The sequence below is a fragment of the Mesoplodon mirus genome, assembly GCF_964341445.2.
Source record: "Mesoplodon mirus genome assembly, chromosome: 9".
NCBI classification, from domain to species: domain Eukaryota; kingdom Metazoa; phylum Chordata; class Mammalia; order Artiodactyla; family Ziphiidae; genus Mesoplodon; species Mesoplodon mirus.
Window position 1 is genome coordinate 51,199,946 of NC_138985.1, and position 25,189 is coordinate 51,225,134.

Consider the following 25,189-nt stretch of genomic DNA (forward strand, 5'->3'; position numbering starts at 1 on the left):
CAGTAAAATAAGAAAACTGAGATCCATAGAGATTAAGTGACTTGCCAGCACTGGCAAGTGACAAGCTTGGACTAACTGAGATCTCCTACTCTGAGTGAAGTAATCGCAGTCAATCAGAAACCATTATTTACCACTCTTTTTTGCTGTTGTTTGCAATATATATATACTATTTTTAAGTTTGTTTTTAATAATTAAAAATGAAAAAACCAATCAATTTGGACTTAAAGAAATGTCTCTGCCCTCAAAGAGATTACATACTATTTCAGTGTATAAAGCTGCAATGCATACAGATTTAGCAATGCATCAGTAAATAATTTAATAAGCATTTATTCTGAATTACCTTCTTGTGCCATATTGTGTAAGACTATGAAAATCATCATGACTGAATAGAAGGCCTGACCTAATCTAGTGAAAAAAGTAAAAATTCATAGACAATTTGCAAGCAAGTGGATAACAGCATGATGTGCAATTTTATGTGGGTCCCAAGGGCAATCAAAGTAAGAAAAAGATCATTATGGGATCATGTAAGTCTGGAAGGATACATGAAAGAAGTAAATACTGACCTAGTCTTAGAAGGAAGAAGAGAATATGATCCGAAATATTACAGGAAGCTGGAAAGTCTCAAGCAAATAGTTGTAGTGCACATTCAAAATAAAAGCAAGACTAAAGAAAAGAAGCAACTTCCAACTGAAATGAAATGAATAAATTGCTTGAAAAAACACAGCTTACCAAAACTAACATAAGACAAAAGAAAAAATTTCAATAGCTCTATTACCTATTTTAAAAATTGAATTAATTACCAAAAACGTCCCAACAAAGAAACTCTGGTCCAGATGGTTTCATTGAGGAATTCAATGAAAACTCAATGAAGAAATAAAATCAATCAATAAATGCTTTTAAAAAAAACAGAATACTTCGTAACACCTTTTAGAAGGCCAATATAACCTGATAACAAAACCTGATAAAGACTTAAGAAATTAAAAGAATAATACTTTCGTGAATAGAAACACAAAACCCTTATCAAAATATTAGCAAATGAAATCCCCCCCAAAAAATACACATATAAAAGAGGCAATACCTCACGACCTGGAGGGGTTTATCCCAGGACTGTAAGGCTGATCCAACTTTTGGGGCCTCTTTCCGTGGGGGATGGAAAAGCCAGACTGAAAGACTGCTTGTGCACCTATGCCAAGATCTCCTCATTGAGGGGTCTTAAAGACACTTTGCTCCACTGACTCAGTACTGTTCTACTGCCTACCACTTCTCCTTTTCCTCCCCTCCAGCCCCTGGGTCCATTAAACAGCAAGGACCTTCTGTCCAGGCTGCCTCAGTAGTGACCTTAATGCCCCAACCCCTCCCCATTTCGGCACCGATCCACTAGACCCTTATCAGTGGGGGGAAATAGAACATTCCGGGAACCAGCAACCTTTCCTGTTTGGCCTCTTGCTTATACTACTGCAACAAATTAATAATTTTAATTGTAACTTTCAGCTTGGCTTGTGATCCTAATTGACTATCTCAACTCCTGGTAGCTCTCAACACTTGCATAAACAGTTAAAAGAAATCGTATTTTATTCTTATACAGTAGCATCAAAAAACATTAAATACTTAGGAATACATATAATAACAGACATACAAGACTTCTACAATGAAAACTACAAAAACATCCAATGAGAAAAAATAATGGATATTTGAAAATCTGAATAAATGTAGAGATATACCTAGTTCATGGGTGAGAAAACAATACCGTTAAGATGTTAATGTTCCCCCAAATTCATCCATGTATTCAACACAAAGCTAATCAAAATCCCAGTAGGCTTCTTTTGAAAAATTTTGGTTAAATATACATAAAATTTACCATTTTAACCATTTTTAAGTGTATATTTCTGAAGCATTAAGTATTTTCACACTGTTGTGCAACCATCACCACCAACCATCTCCAGAACTTTTTCATTTTACCCAACTGAAACTCTGTACCCATTAAACACTAACTCCCCAGTCACCCTGCTCCTGGCAACCACCATTCTATTTTCTTTCTCCATGAACTTGACTAAGTATCCCATATTAAGTAGAATCATACAATATTTGTTCTTTTGTGACTGGCTTATTTCACTCAGCATAAGGTCTCCAACGTTCATCCATGTTATAGCATGTGTCAGAATTTCCTTCCTTTTTATGGTTGAATAATACCCCACTGTACGCATATACCACATTTTGTTTATCCATCCATCCATTGATGGACACTTGGGTTGCTTCCACCATTTGGCTACTGCCAATAATGCTGCCATGAATATGAATGTACAGTATCTCTTTAAGTCCCTGCTTTCAATTCTTTTGGGTATACACTCAGAAATGAAATTCCTTCTTCTCCACATCCTCCCCAAAACTTGTTATTTTTCTATTTTTGTTTGTTTGTTTGTTTAATAACAGCCATTCTAATGGGTCTGAAGCAGTATCTCATTGTGGTTTTGATTTGAGTTACACTAATGATTAATGTTTAGCATCTTTTCATGTGCTTATTACTCGTTTGTATATCTTCTTTGGAGAAATGTCTATTCAAGTCCTTTGCTCATTTTTAATCAGGTTTTTTTCGTTATAGCTGTGGATGATTTCTTGTGCTTTTTATACTCTTGATATCAATACCTCATCAGATATATGATTTGCAAATATCTCTCCCATTTTATGGGTTGCCTTTTCACTCTGTTGATAGATTCTTTTGATACACAAACATTTTTAATTTTGAATGAAGTCCAACTTATATATTTTTGTTGTTGCTGTTGCTGCCTGTGCTTTTTTGGTATTATACACAGACTTTCTTCTTTTTAATGAAAATAAAAAGCTCTTTCTAACACTCATATGAAAATGCAAAGGATCCAGAAAAACAAAAGAGCTTACTATAAGTCCTCAAGAATCAAGACAACTGGTACTGGCACAGAAATAAGTACATACCTTGATGAAACGCAACACAAAGTCTAGAAATCGACCCTCATTTAAAATGTCGATTGATATTTAACAGTGGAACCAAAGCAACTTAATGTGGAAAGGCAAGCGTTTTCAACAAATGGTGCTGGAAAACTGGAAACCCACATGGGATAATAAACAAACCTTCCTTAACTCTACCTGAGACCATAAAAATTAATTTCAGATGAATCACGTATCTCGATATAAAAGATAAATCATAAAGCTTCTAGAAGAAAACAAAGGAGATAATTTTTGTGACCTGGACCTAGGCCAAGACTTCTTAGATAGGAAACGAGCAATAATCATAAACTGGACTTAGTAAAATTAGTAACTTCTGCTCTTTAACACCATTAAGAAAATGAATAGGCAGGCCATAGATAAGGAGCATATGTTTGAAAAACATGCATTTGTAAAAAGCTTAAATCCAGAACATATTAAAAGCTCCTATAACTCAATACTAAACATACAACCCAATTTTTTTTTAAATGAGCAGAAGAATTAGTTCACAAAGGAAGACATACAAATAGCCAGTGAGCATATGAAAATGTGCTCAACATCATTATACATCAGGGTAATGCAAACTAAAACCACAGTGGGATTCCCTCACACACTCAATAAAATGGCAGACATCAAATAAATACTAAACATGCCATTTATATGAAACTCTACAGGAGTCAACTTGTAAGGGAAAAAAATAGAAAAGTGGTTGCCTTTGAGAAGAGGGACTGACCAGGAAAGGGCACAGCTTTTGGGGAGTGATGAAAATGTTCTATATTTTGATAGAAATGGGGGTTACATGAGTGCATGCTTTTGTTAAAATTCACTAATTTATCCACTTAACATTTAGGCATTTCATTGTATGTAACTTTTACCACACACACACACCCAAACAACTACTGAACTTAGATTTACTTTTTTGCTGTGGTTTGGGTTGGCAATTCTGAAACTACTTCCTATATATTCTAAGCTTGAACAAATAGGAAATATTTTGTCCTGACACCTAAATCGGACAAGACAATTTATAAATACATTTTAATAATTGAAAAAAATATTTCCATGAAACTGTTTAAGCTTGCTTCATCATTAATTCAGAATTTACAACTTCTGGGAAGTTGAATTATTGTTTCTCTAAGTAGTTTACACAGTCTGGATTTTAAAACACTGAAACAAAGCACATGTAATTACGTTTCTAAGTAGATACAGCCATTTTTGTTACTTGATTTTTAATATTTTGTCTATACCGAAATTACTAAGATATTTCGTCAAAATACCTATTTAAAAAAACATATCAGGAAGGGTGATACATTATGAAACTTTAAATAGTTGTAATATTTGTATTTTTTTCCTACTTATCTTTGACAAAAAAAAAGAAAACTATCTTTTGTTTATTAATGCTCAGGCTGATTTCTTCACACATTCTAACATTACTCACATATTAAATATTGGCATTCTTAGAGAGTTTTACTTCTGGTATTAAGCTGATTCAATTAACTAGTTTTTTTTTTTAAGTTAATACAATTAAATGACTTGGTTTTCAAAAACTATAATAAACTTTCAAAACTAAAGTAGACCTGATAATTTATTGTTTTAAAATCAAAAATCTTAAAAATAAACTGTTAAACAAAATGAAAATTTAGAAATATTGTCTCAAAATAGGGACATAATTATGTTAAACCCTCCAGAATGTGACGGAAATAGGTGTTTGAATTTTATTGAATTTCAATTTTACTTAAGCATTAGATGATGTTATTGTTTGGTATTCATATCAGAATTTCCTTGAAAAGCTGTTTCTATAAACTATTTCTTATAATGCTTGTTTAAAAAATAACATAAATGTAGGGCCTCCCTGGTGGCGCAGTGGTTGAGAGTCCGCCTGCCGATGCAGGGGATATGGGTTCGTGCCCCGGTCTGGGAGGATCCCATATGCCGCGGGGCGGCTGGGCCCGTGAGCCATGGCCGCTGGGCCTGCGCATCCGGAGCCTGTGCTCCGCAACGGGAGAGGCCACAACAGTGAGAGGCCCGCATACCGCAAAAAGAAAAAAAAAAAAAAAAAAAAAATAACATAAATGTAAAAGTTTTTTAAACAGTTAAAAAACTAAGAAAACAAAGTTTCAGGTCATAATTATATTCCTTTGTTTAAATTTTCAAATAATTCCTAATGCTTCATCAGCTTGTATTTAGAACGCTACACTTATCTTCCCTTTTTTTTTTTTTTTTTTTTTTTGCAGTACGCGGGCCTCTCACTGCTGTGGCCTCTCCCGTTGTGGAGCACAGGCTCCAGACGCGCAGGCTCAGCGGCCATGGCTCATGGGCCCAGCCACCCCGCGGCATGTGGGATCTTCCCGGACCGGGGCACGAACGCGTGTCCCCTGCATCGGCAGGCAGACTGTCAACCACTGCGCCACCAGGGAAGCCCTATCTTCCCTTTTGATGTGAACCCTGTTAAAAGAATTAGGCAGCATATTTCCTCAGGCTATGGGTTACAAGAAGTCTATATGCTTTCTGAGACATTTTGATATGCTACTTTATCTTTGCCTTGTATATTAAATCTATTTTTAGATTAGATTTTTATTTTAAATCTATTTTATATTAAAAATAAAAATTAGGAAGATTTAATATCTGGCCAATGATTCCTTAACGCAACCTCCTATGAAGTATGTAAGTCACTAACCACCATGGGGAGGCGCCCCTTACTCAGTGACTTGGAGTAAGAACATGGGAGCTGTAAAGATAAGTAAAACAGAGACCTTGCCTTTAAGATGGTCATACTGTCAAGAGAGAAAAGCCAAGTGAAACATATTCCAGAGCTAACAGCAGTGAAACGTGAAGAAAGGCATATCACAGAGGACATCAGGGTGACAGGAGGGGATATATTTTACCACACATAATTGAAAGAAATATTAGAAATCTAAGCTCTGGAAACAATCCTTTAGAATACAGTAATTTGTACTATACCAATCACTGACTCAGGGTTACAAGACAAAACAAAACAAAAACCTAAAACCTATCCTTGAAATTATTGGTAGAAGTAAGGAAAAGAAACAGAAGATTAGCCAGAAATGTCTTTGTGCAGGAAATGTTTTTAATAATTTGAAATTTATTAGATGACAAATCATTTTTAAATTTCTATTTGTTTCTAAGTTCTAATTTATAAGTATCCAAATAATATACATTTGCACCATCACTTTATAATCATTTGATATTCCTACATGAATAAGCAAATTTTACCATTTAGAGTGATTATTATGTGATAAACTGCATAAGAAACAGTAAGCTGGTAAGTGTATAATCAAAATAAAATAAATCATTCTATTTGTTTTAAGCAACCTATCAAATGCAATCTTAATTGTTTTAAAAGAAATGAAACTAGGTTTCATTTTTTTAAAGTAATTTAAAACAATCTATTTAAAGCGATCTTATGTTCTGTGAACATAGTAACTAAAGTTACAATTAAACCTTGCTCTGTTGATCTAATCAAATCTCTGGGGGAAAACACCCCTTACTATGACCCAGGCAATCTATAAGCGTCCATACCAGTGAGAACAGGAAACATAATTAAAAATTTAAAAATCTGATTTATCAAAGAGACTAATATTTGAAATAAAAATCTGATAAATATGAATCTGTGCTGGTGCTCCTAATAACTTATGATACCATCAAATTCAGTTTTCGGGAAGGCACTCAGAAGCTAGATGTTTAACTTGTGAAATAAATAAAAGTGCTAACAACATTGTTAACAGACCAAACATCCTAACCTTGTAACCAAAATGGTTCAATATCTATATAACTTGCCATATCTTCAAATAAGGAAGAGAATACAGCAAACATTTAATGGTGTAGACTTAGCTATAAAAGTAAAAGAGGTTCATAGATCATTTCCTACCTTCACTGCTTCTAAGTAATAGCCACAATACAAGATAAAAATTAAAGATGCTATTTAAGAGGACCAATGGATTTTAAGGTTCTTAGTTTTAGGAGACCTTTTTGCTCCCTCCTATCTCCCATTAAGTAATAAAATGTGTCACAATGAGTTTACACAGTTAAGATAAAATTTGAGGCCTAAAAGTTTGGTCTTATTCCTAATTTGATAGTTTAATAAAAACTTACAGAGAAGAAAAGCCTACCTACCTCTAAAATCTATCTTTTGAAAATTAAATATGTTCAAAAAGAAGAATCATTTCTACTGTCACGAGTGTATCAACTAATCTCAACTCTGTGATTCCTAGTTCTTTACCTAATACACAGAAAAAACGCATCCACTATTCTTTAGTGACATGAAAGTAATCCTCCTTTATTAAGCCTTTTAAACGTCTTCATCAAATAGTTACACTGAGTGACCAGTTTGTTCTAGGAATAAATTATAATAGTAAAAGTTTTTTTTTATTAATTCAGCAAATAATAATCAGTCACTACTTATGTGGCATAGTCATTCATTTACCAAGCATTTACTGAGCATTAAATGTCCCAGGAACTGTGGAAGCAAAACCAAGTAAGATATCACTAAGGACTCAAAACTATCTCCAACAATGAACATCCACAGCAAGGAGATAAATACCCCAAAAGACCTCAAAATTCCAATACAGTTTCAATTTGGCCTTCAGCATTTAATTGCACTAAATAACATAAAGGAATATATTTTCAACTGGAAACTTTGCAGACAAATTTTAATTAAGTTTAAAAAGTAGATGGCAAAAAAAGGAAGTGCTATTTTTTTTTAAATCCATATGATACTGTAAACCATCTTTCTCTTTAACACCTTGTGGTAATTTTCATATTTCCCATGTTAAGCGGAAATAGTTTATTAGTCTAATCATTTTAGGGAACGTGTTTCAACAAATTCAAATTTTTTGTCCTTCATATTGCAGGAATAATTAAATACAAAAACATGCACATTCTCTGAAAAGTAAAAAATATGCACTTATATTATTACTGTATCATATTTACCAACTGGAACCCTTATTTCAGAGCCCACATATACGTATTCTTTTTTTTTTTTTTTTTTTTTTGCTGTACGCGGGCCTCTCACTGTTGTGGCCTCTCCCGTTGCGGAGCACAGGCTCCGGATGCGCAGGCTCAACGGCCATGGCTCACGGGCCCAGCCGCTCCGCGGCATGTGGGATCTTCCTGAACCGGGGCACGAACCCGTGTCCCCTGCATCGGCAGGCGGACTCTCAACCACTGCACCACGAGGGAAGCCCTGTATTCTTTAAATTACTAAGTAATACCACTGCCCTACTATTTCATACAGAATTACTCACAAAGCCTGTAATGGAGCATAGTACAATTCTGATCATGTACAACAGAGGGAAAAACTAAGACCCAGAAATACTAAATTACTTGCCAAAGGCCTGAGAAAAACTTAAAGACAAAACAGAAATAACATCTGGAACCTATTTTTACAGTTAACTGATAAATTGAATGCAATTTCCTAGTGATATTAAAAAATTATACATGTAAATTAGCGTATACATATATACAAATAACTGAAAAAGAAAGGAAAAAAATGGAAAGAACTTTTTTATACAGCCTGAATTACATAGAGAAGTGTGGTTTCAAAATCAAAACTGCTAAACTGCTGATTCTAAAGAGTCATGTACATTAGTTCAAAGGAACTTGAGAGAATACAGTAAATTCAATAAAAGATTAAGTAAATTAAATTATGATCCAAGAAGTTTAATTTTATAAGAGAACTTAATAGACATACATAGTAAGTATAATGATCAAGCACTGAAATATATCTTTAGGGAAAACAAAGTGTAATTTAAAATGTCTTAAAATAAAGTTAAAAATAGCGTGTATTTAACATAATATTTAAGATGCAACTTAATCATAAAAGTGTGGGCTTTTGGGGCAGATTTGCAAAAATGATGGTGCCAATTACTAAATAAAAGAGATGTTAAGGGAAATGGCAGATACTAGCTTATAAGAGTACCTTTTTAAACACATGAAATTCTACATAAAATTCTTCTTTATCCCAAGAGCAATGTGCTTAAACTGAATGTGTATATATGTGTGTGTGTGTGTGTGTGTGTATATATATTTAAAGAACAATCATATTATAACCATAAAACACTTGATGGCACTGCTTTATATCCAGATTGTTTTATCCTCAGAAATGTTATTAATATATAATATTTATAAAACATTTAATTCCCTCTTCATAACCTCTTTAAAACCTTTGTATAAAATCTGTGATGTTATCTTCTTAACAAGGCAAAACTAAGGAAAAAGACTTTGTATATCCATCATTTCTAGAGTAACAAAAGTATCTTTACCTTTCACAAGACTTTCACAAAAATCCCAGACACTGGAATGTTATAATAATGCAATTAAGGATGAAAATTTTATAACAGGAACTAATTAAATGAGGAAAGGATAATATTAATTAAAAATCTTATCAACAATCAAAGAAAGATGATACCTATTTTTTTTTAAAACAACTATATAATACAATGTCTTGGAGATGCTCTTGTATTAAGTGGCTTTTAAAATAAAATTGTATTTATTTCCTAGGTTCTTTCTTTCAAATACATAACCAAAAAAATAAAATAAAAACCTGGCAAATACATATAGGGCCTATAGCAACAAGGCCTGAATCAAGCTACTATCTTAAAAAAATAAATTAGAGGTAGATATTTACATAGGTTTAAATAATTAAAGAGTATAACCAGGTCTCTTAAGTTTTTAACTAGTGTTTCAAAATGATCATGCCCTATAATGCCACCCTCAACCTCCATGGGAATTTTCTTCTAGACTGAATTTTTGTTCATTACCTAAGATTGTTTTTATAATTTTTTCTTTTGTTTATTTTTGTTGTTTTATGTACTCCACTCTGTTATGCTTATGCTTTCTTTTTTTACATAAATCAGAAAATTATGTTGCAGTCAGAATTATTCATGTGTATCTTCTGACATTAGAACTAATTTACCTTAAACTTAAAATTTGAGTTTAACCTCCAGGAGAGCTCTCATGATATTCTACATAAACTACTTCAAAAACCAGTGGCCTAATATGATAGACTTTCTCAACTTTGTTGAAGCACTTTGTATTTCTTTACTGGAATTTTTACTTTCTCATTACCTTTCTCAGTGACGTTATAAAAACCTCATGAAATTTAAAACCAGGTGCCTTTACTTGAGGAATTAAAGCAAACAAATTATACTTTTAATGACAAATAAATGACATCATTTTGGAAGCAAATATTTAAAATCCTGTAACAGTACTAATACGCATTTTATCAACTTACTCTTTTTGAAACATTTAATTTCTGTGCCATGAGTTAGTTTAATAGGGCTTTATCGAAAGACAATTTTTGAAGGAAATCAGAAAGCGTTCCTGTAACATACTAAAAGATTCTTTGTGTCACTGTCCTTTGAAAGAGGATACCTCTTTTATTTAGATGAGGTCTCCCTTTGATCACCCCCCCACTCCTTCATCTCACCCAGGGCTTTGAGCAATTTCTTCATCTCAGCAAGAGAGGCAAATGGCTAAAATTAGCAGTCTCTGGATGCTCAGGAATAGCCACTGCACCATATCAGCTGAGATTCCTGATTAGAATTATGTCTGATTTAAAAAAAAAAAAAAGTAACAAAACAAAACCAAGAAGCAAAGAAGAAAACCAAACAAAAAACAAAAAATGTCTATCTAGGCCATCTTTTCACCTTTCTTTATTTCATAAGAGAGAAGCATTTAACACATTGTTTTGAAAAATGATAAGGAAGTGCTAACGAAGTTTTTGTCAAGAAAAAGTATCTGTCATCATTCTCTCTAATAAACTTCAACTTTTATAATATGCTAACAGAACTTAGTAATTTTATTGTTTTATGAGATAAAACATAATAATCTTAGCACAAAGGGTTTGGATCAAATTATATATTTTTGTGGCCTCTATATGTAGAGCATGGTCAACTTCTCTTGTCAATGGGAAATTAATTCTCTTTTGTTCAAAATCTAGATAATCACTCTTAGTTACATCTAAATCCAGAGAATAACCATGTGTGGCAGGTTACTAAGTGGATGAAATCTGTTTCTGAAGTACTGTTTCCACTAAATAAGACTTTAAGAAAGGCCCTATGCTGTTATTTGTTTTCCCCATTATATCTGTGATGAGAAAATGATGAAGATGGAGCCTTAATCCCCCAAAGACAAGGTCTCAGCATCCAGCTTACCTGACAAGGTTTTCATTGTCTCCAGTTCCCTTGCAAGTTGCACATTCAGTTCGCAAATCCTCAGCCTTGGGCTTCTTTTGTAACACAGACTGCCTTTGTCTCCTCTCTCTAGGAACTCTCTCCTGCCACACAAGGGAGGATGAAACAAAACATAAAATCAGGATATGAGGAAAACAGAAATAATTTTAAGCCAGAAAGTTTCTCAAATTTAGATTGTGTAAAATATGCTTAACTTATTCCAACCTCATGTTTTTCTTCCTCAGGAATGAAGCTTCGTTTTCGTCCTCTGGTTCTCTAAAAAAAACAAAAAAGAAAGAAAAAAAAAAGAAAAATCCACAAAAATATCTAATGTTTAATTAATAATAAAAATAAATTTTCTCTGTTAAATGTTACTGCTTCAGTTAAGCACTTGGAAAATCAGCATTTCTAATTAATGCTGTACTGCTCTATTGCACTTTATTACAATTTATGTCAGAGGAAATAAACACAAGACAAATTAAATACACTCTACAGTGACAGTGTTTTACTGTTAAATAACACAGGTATCTGATAAGAAAAATAAGTTCTACAAAATTAGCTTGAAGATTTCTGAACACCTCATACACATCACAAAATGATGATTTATGCAGAACAGTTAAATTTTCATAACTTACACGACTTCTAGAGCTAAAATGCTAAACCTGGACTCACATCTATTGTATGCCTCTGTGTGTGTGCATGCGTGCACAAACATGTTTGAAATAACATAAACAATCTTTAACAGCTGTAAAAAAGTGGGAGGCAAAGGTATCAGATGTCTCCCAATCCTAGTTAAAATAAAACTAACTAAAAAAATCATGGTATAAGTGACTCAAGCTTATTTACTTAAAATTATGTCCTGTATTTCAGAACACATTTCCCATTTGAAAGATGACATCCATATGTTTGAAAGTAATATAAGTACAATAGGATTTGCAGCCAATACGTTAAAAATCTCCACCCATGTAGCACAGCCTCTGGAGGTTTATAATCCCCATGTGAAGATCACTGCTCTTTAGAGAGACTGAAAGAAAAAGGAGGCACCATTCCCCAAAATTACTTTACCTGACTGTTGAGATCAAAGATCATTCCCACGTTAGAGTAGGTACCAAATAATTCTAAAGAGAATTGCTGTCCAATATAAAAAACATTAATGTTTTTCTAAATTACTGTCATTTCAATTCTCTACAATACCGAGTCACTTGTTATTCAGTACCCAGGCTAACTGCACTCTGTTTAATCTGCCCCTAGATAACCAAGAGTTGACTAAATTAGCCTTTCAAAATAAGTAAATTTATAGACTACATATTCATTTACATTTATATTGCCAATCAGTATGTTTTAATTACATTATGGAAGAAATAAGGAAGAAAAAGTAAAACTATACCTAGGAAAAGGTTTTAAATGCAGGCCCTACATCTGTTCTTACTTCCAAAGAATTAGTACTAAGCCTTGCTCCCAAAATATCAATCATGGTTCATAAGCACTGGCATCCCCAGGGAGTTAGAAATGAAGAATCTCATGCCCAGAACAACATACTGAATTAGAACCTGCCATTTAAAAAGATCCCCAAGTAAGTCATACACACATTAAAGTTTGAAAACAGCCCTTAATATTGACAACACTTCTCCAAGTCCTAATTAAAACCTTATGGCTAGCCCTTTGTATAATCACCTTTCCCCTCTGTGACGCTCCTTTCCTCGTGCTTCAATTTCTGTCCTCCAGTGCAATTTATCCCAAAACTGGTAAGGACCATGTCATATTCATCTTTCTAGACTCAAACTTAATACAATACATATTACATAAAAGTTCAATAAATTTGTTTTAATAAAATAAATAATAAGTGTTTCGATTGAAACTCACAGACGAACACACTAGATAATACAAATGATAAAACAACTGACAAAAAGGGTAAATTACTGTTCCCTTCTCTGGTAATCTATTTTCAATTTGCATAATTTATGCATATAGCCATCCATTTCAAAAAGGTGATCAAAATTAATAACCAATATCAAAGGGAAAATATTGAAATTACTTATCTTAATTCTATAAACATCTAAAGAATGCTCAAAAGGCCTTCACACATTTCCATATTTCTCTTCATTCAACCCATCTTTTGTTGAGTCATCGTTTTTGAATCATCTAATCACTGAATTAATTTTTGAAGTATATGTGTGAATGCTCCAAGTTCATGTTTTCAATTCTTTTGAAGATATATAATTATTTACCATTTCTGATTAATACTTTAAATCTCTGAACATCTGGTTTGATTCCATCAATTGGAAGTTCTTCAAACCCATACTGCAGTTAGCATCAAAAAGCATAATGCCACAGAATGATCCTATCACACAATGACATAGTTACATACCTCTGCATTTATAAATTCCTTTTTATTATATTCTATTAAAGTAATATTTTCAAATGAATAAACATATAATTATCTAAAACAGTCATTTTAAATGTATGTATCAATATTACAAAAAGGTAATCATTGATGTATTCCTGCAGTAATTTTAAATAACTAAACGTAAGCAACATAAACAAATTCTAGCCAGAAAACCAGAGTTGTTACAAGCAACACGAAATTACAGCATCTTAGAGCTCTGAGATAAGCAGGCCAGGGAAATGACTTGATGATCACACAGCTGATAACTGACAGAGGTAAACTTCAACCCAGGTCTCTCAACTCTCAATTCAGTGATTTTTCTTGCATGATAAATCCAAGATTAATAATTTAATCCCAAGTAGAGATGAGCAAATTATCATAAGAAAGCAAATCTCTTATTCTCACTTGAATATGTAAATAAACTGTAATACCGTGAGGCGTAAATGAAGAGTTTTTATATTTTGAAACAATGAGACAATTTACCCAATGGAGAGGAGACCTCAATACCTCAAACTGACACTATATTCTATCCAATTTGGTACCTTATACATACAATGACTAACATGATCCATTACCGAAATAACTTGCAACAAGCCTTAGCATTTATCACACAACTAGTATTTCCATAAATTGAAAATAAGAGGATTTAATCCAAACACAGTGTTTCACAATATCAAGTTCCCCAACCAAGAAAATGCTGAGAGTTGTGGGGGTTTTTTTCTAGTTTTAATGAAGTGGCAGCAACTGTAACTGTTATACCTGCCTACAATCATAACAGATAAGATATCTTAAACATGGTATCCCTGAATGAATCAGAAAATATAAGGGGAGTTAAAAAGAGGGAGAAACGATGGAAAAAAGAAAAAAAAACATGCTTGGCTCATCCAACAAATTTCAATAATCAAATAATAATTTCAATAATAAAAGAGCTTGCCCCATCTTAGATGTACAGAAGTATTTGTAACCAGGTTGTCATTTCATGGTATACATTGAGGCTGACACTATTTTAGAAACAAGATAAATAAAGCAGAAGGGAGAACACAGGGTGTAGAAGAAGGAAAAACATTATTTAACAAGTATGTGCTTTAGAACTTAACACAGATAAATTATCTAGACATTCCAAATGATAGAAGGTATATTTCCAAATTGTGCTTCCTTTTGCAATTACTAAACTGTTAAAAGTAAATGAAAGTTTGAAAATCATTCCAAATCTTGACACATTCCTATTTTTTTCTTCTTTGTTAGTTTTTAAGAACTTTATTTTCTTAGGGAACACTGACATTCTGAGCTGCTTAGATCATCTGGCTCTTTATCTGTCTTTGGTACATTTACTTGAAAACAGGATGTGATAAAATCATCCACAAAGAGTGGCATGATATTAGAGACAATGTATCTAAGTTAGGAAAGAATAAAACATTTTTAACTATAGGCATCATTTTAATAGCTTATTCATCTGAAACAAATAATTAAATGTTTCAATAACTTCACTCATTTGGACTAGAAAACATGCAACAAATTTTAATTAATTGTTTAGAGCTGGGTTGTTTTCATTTACAATTAAGTCAGATGCATGATGATTTTTCCAAGGTTAGAATGATTCATTTCACAAATGAACTAAACTTAAAACTAAAAGACAGTGTCTCAGCATCTTTGACATCACTAAGATGGATTTCACATATTCATTTGTACACTGATTTCTCTAAATTCAACACTTATTTTTTTGATGACAAATCAATATTTATACAAATGACAATAAATAAGCCATACATGGTTAGATGAAACATAAAGATACCCTCCTACGTAATTTATATATAAAAAGAGAAAATGCTTATTTATGAGAAAATTCCAAATTCAATGTTAATTAGGACAATAGTCAAACCTTGAAAACCTGTCAAGCTAAAATATCTTCAGATTTATGCTGAGGAATAAATGTCGGGGCTGTCTGGCAGCTGTTCAAAATGCTTCAATGAAATATATACAGTATATATATTTCCTTAAAATATAAGTATTTGTTTTCCAATTATAAAACTATATTGAAAATAATCATATATTAAAGCTAATAAAATATTCAAAAGAAAAATGTTATATATATAAACAAAGTGTGAACAAAAGCACCGCCTGTTTCCGTTGGGCTATCGGCATACAACAGATGGAATGGTGATCCCCCAAAATGAATGTTTTCCCTTCTTGTCAGTTGGCTGTAGAGTTTATTTTTATCTAATCTACTTTATATTAACAGGGTTAGAAAAACAGGTGGAAAATAAAAAGAATATCATGATCTAATTGGATTAACACTATAAATTAAAATAACCACAAGCCTAAAAATATAAAAGATACATCCTACGTAATAAATGTTTCTATAAAACTCTTCTCATAGATAACGGAATATTCAAAATAAGTAAAATCCTGAAGCTCTGCCTCGTCCTTGTTCCCTTTATTCCATGCTCCTGGAAATAAATAAAAATGATGAATTTCCAAGAGGCAAAAAGCATAGGAGGCTTTGGGTTCTGAATACGATTACTTGACCTAAGGATACCCATAGTGGATCTCTTCCAAGTGAGCCAAAGTGACTTAGGTATGGTTTAGTTCACCACAAAAATTTTTGCTAGGGTTTCTTCTAAGGTTCTGTGACAGACACAGGTTATATAATCCGTTTAGTACTTCAGATCTCACCTTGGGTCTGATAATAAACTCAAAAATAACTCTGATATCTAAAGCCCCCATGTATAACCCTTTCTTCCCAGAACTGCATTAATTTAATCAAAACAATTAGTATAAAGATAACAAGTAAATTAAGACATGGGCATCATGAATGCCTAGTACACTTTAGCATTTCAATAGGGCTGAATCTAAATGTTTCTATATTTCTACTGAACTAGCATCTAAAAAATATTTTTAAAACAAACATAATGAGGGCTTCCCTGGTGGCGCAGTGATTGAGAGTCCGCCTGCCGATGCAGGGGACACGGGTTTGTGCCCCGGTCCGGGAGGATCCCACATGCCACGGAGCGGCTGGGCCCGTGAGCCATGGCCGCTGAGCCTGCGTGTCCAGAGCCTGTGCTCCGCAACGGGAGAGGCCACAACAGTGAGAGGCCCGCGTACCACAAAAAAAAAAAAAAAAAAAAAAAAAAAACCATAATGAAAGCAGACTCTAGGATATTTGATTATCTCTCAAATGAAGACTGCACTTTAACAGGCTGTTGATTTATACTGTTAAATAAAATGGAAAACAGATTAACGATGTGTTTAAGTCTATTTCCAAAATAATGATCTATAAGAAAAGGTGCATCCTGAAAAACAATATGGTTTCAGACAAAGCTGCTAAAAAGTACTTTGACTTTTTACCGCATTTATCTTCCCAAAAAAGGAGAGATACAAAACAATATAAAAATGTATGAGACAGGAAGAAAGATCTGACAACTTCAAAGAGAGTAGATGATACACTGTGTAAAAGACTATGGAAAGATAGGCTCAACAAGTCCCTTTGGCACTTGTATAAAAGATGAAAAGTCACTAGATGACATAGAGTGAAAAGAAAACGAAAAGAAAATCTGAAAGCTTTCAAGTTACATTAAAGTTATTAGAAAATATGCCAAAAAGTACAAAGGTCAATTTTAAAGTAACTTCAAAGGGAACATTAAGCTAATTTATATTTTCTTCAAAAGTAATTTCCTTCTCTAAAAGCAAGTGAAAAGTTTCCACATTTAAAAAAAAAATGCAGAGAAAATGTCTAACAAGGTACTTAAAGAGAAGTATCCCAGGCTATCTTTAGAGTAATTCTATAGTTTCACCAATGAAATATGATTAATATACAAGGAGAAAGGGACTAATTCCCTTCCTAACTATAAAGGGCCAGAAAAAAAGACTCTTTCAAAGTACACTGTCTTCAGATGCATAGCCACAGTGGAAGAGAAAAGAACTCATTTGTGAAATACAAACTAAGTATCTCCTGTGGTAGGTAATGAACATATAGTGGTGAACAGGACAGCTCCTGTCCACCTGGGTTCAGGTCCATGAGTCTACAGATACCAAACAAATAATTAAATGGATAATGATTTATAAATATGGTAAGTGCAACTAAAGTGAAGGATAAAAACAGTCACGTACTGCTCAAATCTTTCAAAATCTCACTATAATCAAAACTGTTCTTAAATTTAAGAATCAGACAAAATTTTAATGCCCTTAATAATGATATAAAACTACATTCACCTTAAAGATGCGTATGGAGAAAATGCCTAACAAATTGGAAAAAAAATTCTCAAAGGAACACACTTACGTGTGACTCTGGCAACCCTCAGGCAGGAATGGAAAAAGAAAGAGTTCAGATTGGTAAGAGGATAAAAGAATCAAGGACAGTAGCAAAAGCATTACTAAAATAACTGAACATAGGATCCAGAAAAGATACTGGAACTCTAAGTGAAGGCATGAGGTACCTAGATAACGAGGCTGCTGAGTAACTGTGAGAATAAAGATGGCTATTGGACTAGAAATGTAAAGAAGAAACCCACAACATACTGAGGTCAAATGAATTTAATCATGGTTATTTCACAAGCATCTTAAAATTAAAATCAAATATTATTTCATATAATACTCTCTACCCAATGCAGAAAACTCTTCCAAAAATATCCCTGATAGTCATATAGCCTCAATTATTCTGGATAACAAGGAAGCATGTTCCATATGACACAGTTCTAATTGTTGGTCCCAGTTTTACTATCTGAACTTATCCTAGCATTCATGTAACAGAAGTTTAAATATTTAAAGATAAATGACCAGGTCTTTATTATGTAAAGAGTCTCTGTTTATTCATTAAACTAATAAACATACCAAAAAACATAATTACACTGTGACAAGGGCAGCAAAATATAATAGTGCTATGTGTACAATGTTTCAATTAATTACTCCTCAGAGTGCTTTTCTAGAACTTCATCATAGTATCACATTAGGTTTTGCTTTCTTAGTTCATATGAGCTAAAATTGAGTGATGATGGCAATAATGACAGAGGATTAATTAACGCTTTACAACAGATCTACAATCTCTGTCATTTTTCATTTGTTAAAGAGTCCAATTAGAACATCATTTTTGCACTATGTAACATAGCATAGATAGCAGAAAGGGAAAAGGGCCTGCACCATTTTTTTTTTTACAATATCAACAGTACCATTAGCCAACAAAGAAATGCATATCAAAACCACAGTGAGGGCTTCCCTGGTGGCTCAGTGGTTGAGAGTCCACCTGCCAATGAAGGGGACACGGGTTTGTGCCCCGGTCCGGGAAGATCCCACATGCTGCGGAGCAGCTGGGCCCATGAGCCATGGCCGCTGAGCCTGTGAGTCCGGAGCCTGTGCTCCGCAACGGGAGAGGCCACAACAGTGAGAGGCCCGCGTACCACAAAAAAAAAAAGAATATGGAGAAATTAGAACCCTTGTGTAGTGCTGGTGATACTGTAAAATGGTGTAGCTGCTGTGGAAAACAGTTTGGTAGTCACTCAAAGAGTATAACATAGAATTACCATATGATCCAGCAATTATACTCTTATGTTTATAGCCAAAAGAACTGAAAGCAGGAACTCAAACAGGTGTTTGTATACCCCATGCTCATAGCAGCATTACTGACAAAAGTCAAGAGGTGGAAGCAACCCAAGTGTTCACCAACAGATGAATGGACAAACAAAATGTGGTATAGACATACAAAGAAATATAATTCAGCCTTAAAAAGGAATGAAATTCTGACACATGCTACAACATGGATGAAGCTTGAGAATATTATGCTAAGTGAAATAAGCCAGTCAGTTACATGAGGTATGCAGAAAAGGCAAACTGACAGAGATAGAAAGTAGAACGGTGGTTGCAAGAGGCTGGGCATAAGAAGGAATAGGGAACTACTGTTTAATGGGTATGGTGTTTCTGTTTGGGATGATGAAAAAGTTCTGGAAGTGGATGGTGGTGATGGTTGCACAACCCTGTGAATGTACATAATGCCTCTGAACTGTACATTTTAAATGATTAAAGTGATAAAATAAATACATAAATAAATTAAAACCCTGAAGTGTAATTACAAAGTATTACCGTTTCCAGATTATTTGAATGTCGATGTGTATATTTTAACCCTCCCATAAACAGTCTTAGGGCTAAAAAATGAATACAATTGTGAAATTTAGAAAGAGACTTTCAGTTCTAGAAAAGATTGCAGATCATCTAATTTATTTTATAAATGAGGATACTGAGCGCAAACAGGGTAAGTTAAATTACTTATCCAAGACCGCATACAGGGTTATTGCCAGAGTATGGACTAGAATTCTAATTTATCATGTGCTAGTCCAGGTACTTTCCACCACACACTAGGCTATCTTACAGGTTTTGATGCTGTCTAAAACACTCAAGAATTTGATTTTGTACCATCTATCTTTTACAGGGAATAATGCTACAAAAAAATTGTCCTAGAGAGGAAAATACCATTACATTTTAAATGGTTGATTATTTTCTCAAGCATAATTAGAAGTCATATCCATATATATTTCTAATTAAATAAATATGAGAAAGTTATTTAAGTTTAAAAAAACCACTTCAATCAATATACTAATGATCAAAATTTCCTTAACACAGGAAAAATTTAAAGAGAAATGAGCTATCCTAAAAATTGTTCACACCTATTTATCTGAAAAAACTGAATGAATGAAATATTAAGTGATTTTTTGCTGAAGGTGCTCTGTCATTAATCATCAATAACCTTAATTGATAAGTGAATCTGTACTAACACTAAGCTATTAAGATTTGATCCAATTAACTTCTTTAAAATTTTGCCAAGTTACTAATGTAAGAAGCTGTTGCCAGCCATCAAGATACCTATCATAAAAACATATTGTAAGAAAGACAAATACGGGTGCTAGATGATATCTAAATGTTGTTCACAATTTTTACACTAAATTTTATGCTAAAGGCTCCAATGCTTTTACAGGTGTTCAGCTTGCTGTTACTTTAAAAATTTCAACTTCTTAATACAAAGGTTTGGGGCAGTGGAAAATAAAGACTTTCTGAGCCAGTAGAATACTTTCCTACTAGTATTAATAGTCAACTTCTAGTTTTGTTGCTCACCTCAGTCTTCTGTCTTTCCTCTTCCATTTCAGTTATGTTACCTCTAGGGTAATTTAATGTACCTCTCATATGGACACTCTACCTTCTAGTTTATATTACATTATTTGAGGGTCAACTTTCTATCACCATAATTCTTTGAGGACATAGACCATGTCTTCATTTTAGTGTTCTATTCAGCATCTACTGCCCAGTGCCTTACCTCGTTAGTTGCTCAATAGGTGTACACTGAAAAAATTAACCTGATCCATGGTTCAAGAGTAGGACAAGGAGTCACAAAAGACCAGAGAGTACAGAAAGACGTGGATTCCCATTCAGGCAATTTTTACTGCTCAACTATTAAACTCAGGAATAAATATAAAGCACTCACGCAAAAGATAATTACCTACAATTTTGACAATTGTGAAGAAAATATAACATCAATTCATGCTTCTATACATTATAAACAGAAGTTCATCTTAAAGTACTGTCTTCCCTTCGCTGGACTCTGAAGGTTTACCCAAGAGGACAAAATAAAGATCAAACCACTGAGGCTGAGAATTGTGTTGTATGCATTACAAGTCACTACCCTCTAAGTGATGTGAGATAAAGCTGAAAATTAGCAAAATCAGGGGAGATGAAATAAATATAGAATTACTGGGATCCGTAAAGGTGTAAAAAACAAAGCAATTAAGTCTTAAAACTAGAATACTATAACATCATAAAACAGACTGTGTGACACTAGACAGTGAATACATCACATATCACTAAAACAGCAACCTACAAGGTCAGTGGTATTACAAGTTGTTCTGGCTTGATGCCAGAGAACCAAACTGGAAAAGTGGAAGGAAAAAGATACTATTTTAAACTAGTAGAAAGTACTATAATAAAAATTCATAGTTGAAAGATTAGAACCACATAACATTTTAAGAAGTTCGAGAAAAAATATTTTATCTAATATAGGAATCAAAGGAAAACACTATATATGAAGTATGGTCATTTTACATTTAAAGGTGGGCTAGGTATATAAAACTAATACCTATAAAAAGGCTTTCATGTAGGAGAAGTAAAGCATTCTTCCAGAGCAGAAGAAGCTGAATTATATTATGATAAATGAGATCCCAGTTCCCAAAACAAAACATTTTCATTCCTACAATAAATGAAAACTATATTTAAAAATTATCCCCAATTATTATTATTGGCTAATGCAGAAGTTAAAACTATTAGAGAAAACTGCTAGCTTTCTCCAGAATGTATAATTAGACTTATGACAGTTATTATTTTATAAAGTGGTATTATACTATTTATACTGAATATATGGATCCAAAGCATAGGCTCAACCACTAAAAAATAAATAAATTACATCAAAGCCGACTTCTGAAATATACATTGGCAATGGATAGTATAAATTGTAGGAATTCTGGAAGAAAGAAGTGCTTAATGTAATCAAAATAAAAGGGGCTCTGTCAAAATCTCTAATGAGAAAAGCCCTATATTCATTTGTGTAGCTTTTATAAATAAGAGGAACAGAGGAAGAGAGTCATTGGGTTAACAAGGCTGACATCTATCACAAGAACCTTTATCTTTTAAGATTCTCTACTTCTCTCATGCTTCCTTTTAATTAACTAAAAAAAGAAAGAAATGAAAAGAAATACAAGGGTGAGAAAAAACCTGTGACTCACCTGTAAATCAACGGCAAACACTTTGAGGGCTCCACTGGATATTCAGCAAGCTAGGGAAGGACTTAAACTTCTCTCTCTTTTAAATACTGCTAAGCCTGTAAAAAGCCCACGTTCACCCTCTTTGGCCTACACTGAGGCTATCCTCTTGGTACTTTATAACTCTTCAGGTCACTGTCTGTATTTATGCTGTCAGTGATTCATATAACCGTTTTATTAAGAACTTCATGCTTGCCTTGCAGAGGGCTCAGAGCTGGGAGAATATGGATGAAGAAGACGGTATCACAATCCTCTAAGAGGAAAGGAAAGGGGGCAGGAGTGGAGGTGGGGAAAGGAGTCTGGAAATGTTGCTTTTTAGGGCACCCACTGTGTGCCGAGTAAGCACTACATTAAAAGCACTTTTTAAGCTGCAGTTAGTTACTATGCTAGATTGTCTGTGGTCAATCTGGCACACACCCCCACCCCCACCAACCTTGCTTACTCTGTCTAAGGGTGGAAACCACATTCCCCACAGTCCCCCTTCCCTGGAGAGTTCCAAGTCTGTAACCTCATATTTGAAGCAGATAAGTAAAGTGAAGGCCATTTTTTCTCAGGAAGTCATGGGAGTCAGATGCTTGGCTTTCTCAGATGCTGTAGCCTTGCTGACCTTTCCATCAGCTCCGACTTCACAGTCCTGGCAGGCTTTGCAGACGTCCCCACAAACTCTCACTTTTCTATCCACTCACCAGTGATGTTCAGGCTGAGGTCTTCACTGTCAAGTTCTCTGACCTAATATCAGCTCCTACCACCTGCTTGGTGCTTCAGGATAGATATTTCATTGACAGTTTCTCTGATGTTCAGTAGAGCTCCTCTGACCTATGGTGACAGCTTTCTTGATATCCACGCCCTCAGCTATGCCAACAATAGTATAAGGCCATTATTCTCCATAGAGTGACTTCCGTTTTCCTGACCAAACCCTTAGTCACTAAGCTGCTGGAAGCATGAAGATACTGTGACTCTAGCCCAAGAAATACCAGGAACAACTACTAGTAATCTTGTCTAGAAAGGCAGCCTAAAAAGGTAGTTAAAGTATAGGCTCAGGAGCTAGCTAAATTTGATTCCTGTCTCTACCACTTCGAAGCTGTATGTCCTTATTAGATAGGTTACTTAAACTCTCTGCCTCAGTTTCTCATTTGTAAATGGCAATGATATTAGTTACTGCTTCATAGGGTAGCTAGGACAATTGAATAAATATAAAATACACAGTAAATAACAGGTAAAGGTTAAATAGAAATATGCTTTTCAACACTTTTTCTTCTTTAGACTTAGTCCTCCTATTTGTACCCAGTAATAAAAGAGAATAATGGCTACTGAGATGCTTAAATACTGGAGATGGGATATTTGTGAGCCAATCTAAGAAGATGTTACAAAGTCTTATCTCTGGAGCAAGAAACAACATGTGAAGAATTTTCTAAAACCAGGTCGTTCCTCTTTTATTTATTAATACTTGAATATTTCTATGTTTTTTGAACTGTCTCCATACTACTTTTCCATATGGCTCATTCTTTAATTTTTTTCTTATTTTTTTGACAGATATACCTATAGAAATGTCAGATAATCAAAGTTCAAAATATGTGCCTTCATAATAAAGATAGATTCAAGGCATGTGAATTGGGTTGGAGAAGGGGAATGTTGGGAGAAAAGTTAAAGAAAACTTTAATTCTATTTTTAATTTATTAGAACAAAAAGTATTCACATATTACTTTTATAGTTAAAACTTAATTTAAAAATAATTCTAACATTCAGGATGATAAATTTCAAAAACATTGATAACACAATTAAATATGATAACATTAAAATTTGAAACAGAGAATCTCCATGTTTGTTTAAGAAGGGTATTTTCTGAAAGTATACTATTTTCATTCTTACACAGATAAATAGCTCTTTTAACCCATTTAAAAAAAAACACTAAATCTTTAGTGCTATAATTTTTTTCAAACAACTTTTCTGGCTAATCTTTTTATGATCTTTGGGTAAAAATAATGTAGGCGAAAAAAGTAACACCAAGACTATTCACTTTGAAAAGCATCTATATCTTATTAAATCAACTGTCTCAAAATATGCTGTATTCCTTCAGATTTCTATAAATCCTTATTAAGGAAATCAGAGTAGAATGAAATAAAAAATGCCTTTCCTCAGTATCCAAATAATAAAAATATAGTAAGGTTTAACAAAGTGTTCTACTCCCGTTGCACACTTTGGCCATGATAAATGGCAACTGCCTCTCAGCAGGAAAAAGTGGATGCCATTTTTCTAACAGCAGCCTTGTTTGGCACAAAAGCGGCACTGGAGCACAGAGACTGAGTCTATGGGCTCATCTCTCTTAACACTGATCAAACCAAGTGAAACAATCAAAAAGATATTTGTTGCTTAATCAAAAAACCCTGAGATGCGGTAAGCCAAATGTTTTAGGTAGATTTGGAGAGACTAGTTAGGAAAGAAAAAAAATAGTAAAGAAAACCACTATGTACTTCTCCAACTTCACTCTCAATGCAGAGCATACACTCTTTTTTCCCACAGCAGTACTCAATTTAGTGGGGAAAAAAGCAAACCAAAATAGAGAACAGCAAAACAAACATATACTGGCAGTTCATACATACACATGCTGTCAGTGTACTTATTGATTTGCTGCTTCTAATTTTTTTCTTTTCCTTTTGTTTGATCTTTTTAAATACCAATTTCCTCAAGGTAAAATAACCTTCAAACATTTTATTAACTTCTACACTATTACTCTGTAACTGACAAGATTAATGCCAATGCACTTGCACAAGCTTGAAAAGGAAAATTGTTCACACCTAAATGAAAGTACAAAGAAAAGGAGTGTTAAATGTAATATTTAATGTGAATGAACTCAGTTACATGAGTTA

The 25,189-nt window shown here is 33.6% G+C and overlaps 1 protein-coding gene across 6 annotated transcripts in view; it reads right to left on the reverse strand.

The window, feature by feature from the left end:
• Positions 1-25,189, reverse strand: part of PHF14 (PHD finger protein 14) — a 203,148-nt gene that overhangs the window by 100,635 nt on the left and 77,324 nt on the right. For 5 of the 6 annotated variants that reach the window (XM_082632055.1, XM_082632060.1, XM_082632058.1 and 2 more), the window contains exons 15-16: positions 11,373-11,423; positions 11,130-11,251 (exon numbers count right to left, since the gene is read on the reverse strand). In XM_082632055.1, the coding sequence (XP_082488181.1) occupies positions 11,130-11,251; positions 11,373-11,423 (173 nt within the window). Of the gene's footprint in view, positions 1-5,237; positions 5,401-11,129; positions 11,252-11,372; positions 11,424-25,189 lie in introns of those variants that run through there. The other variant, XM_082632056.1, reaches the window with a different exon arrangement.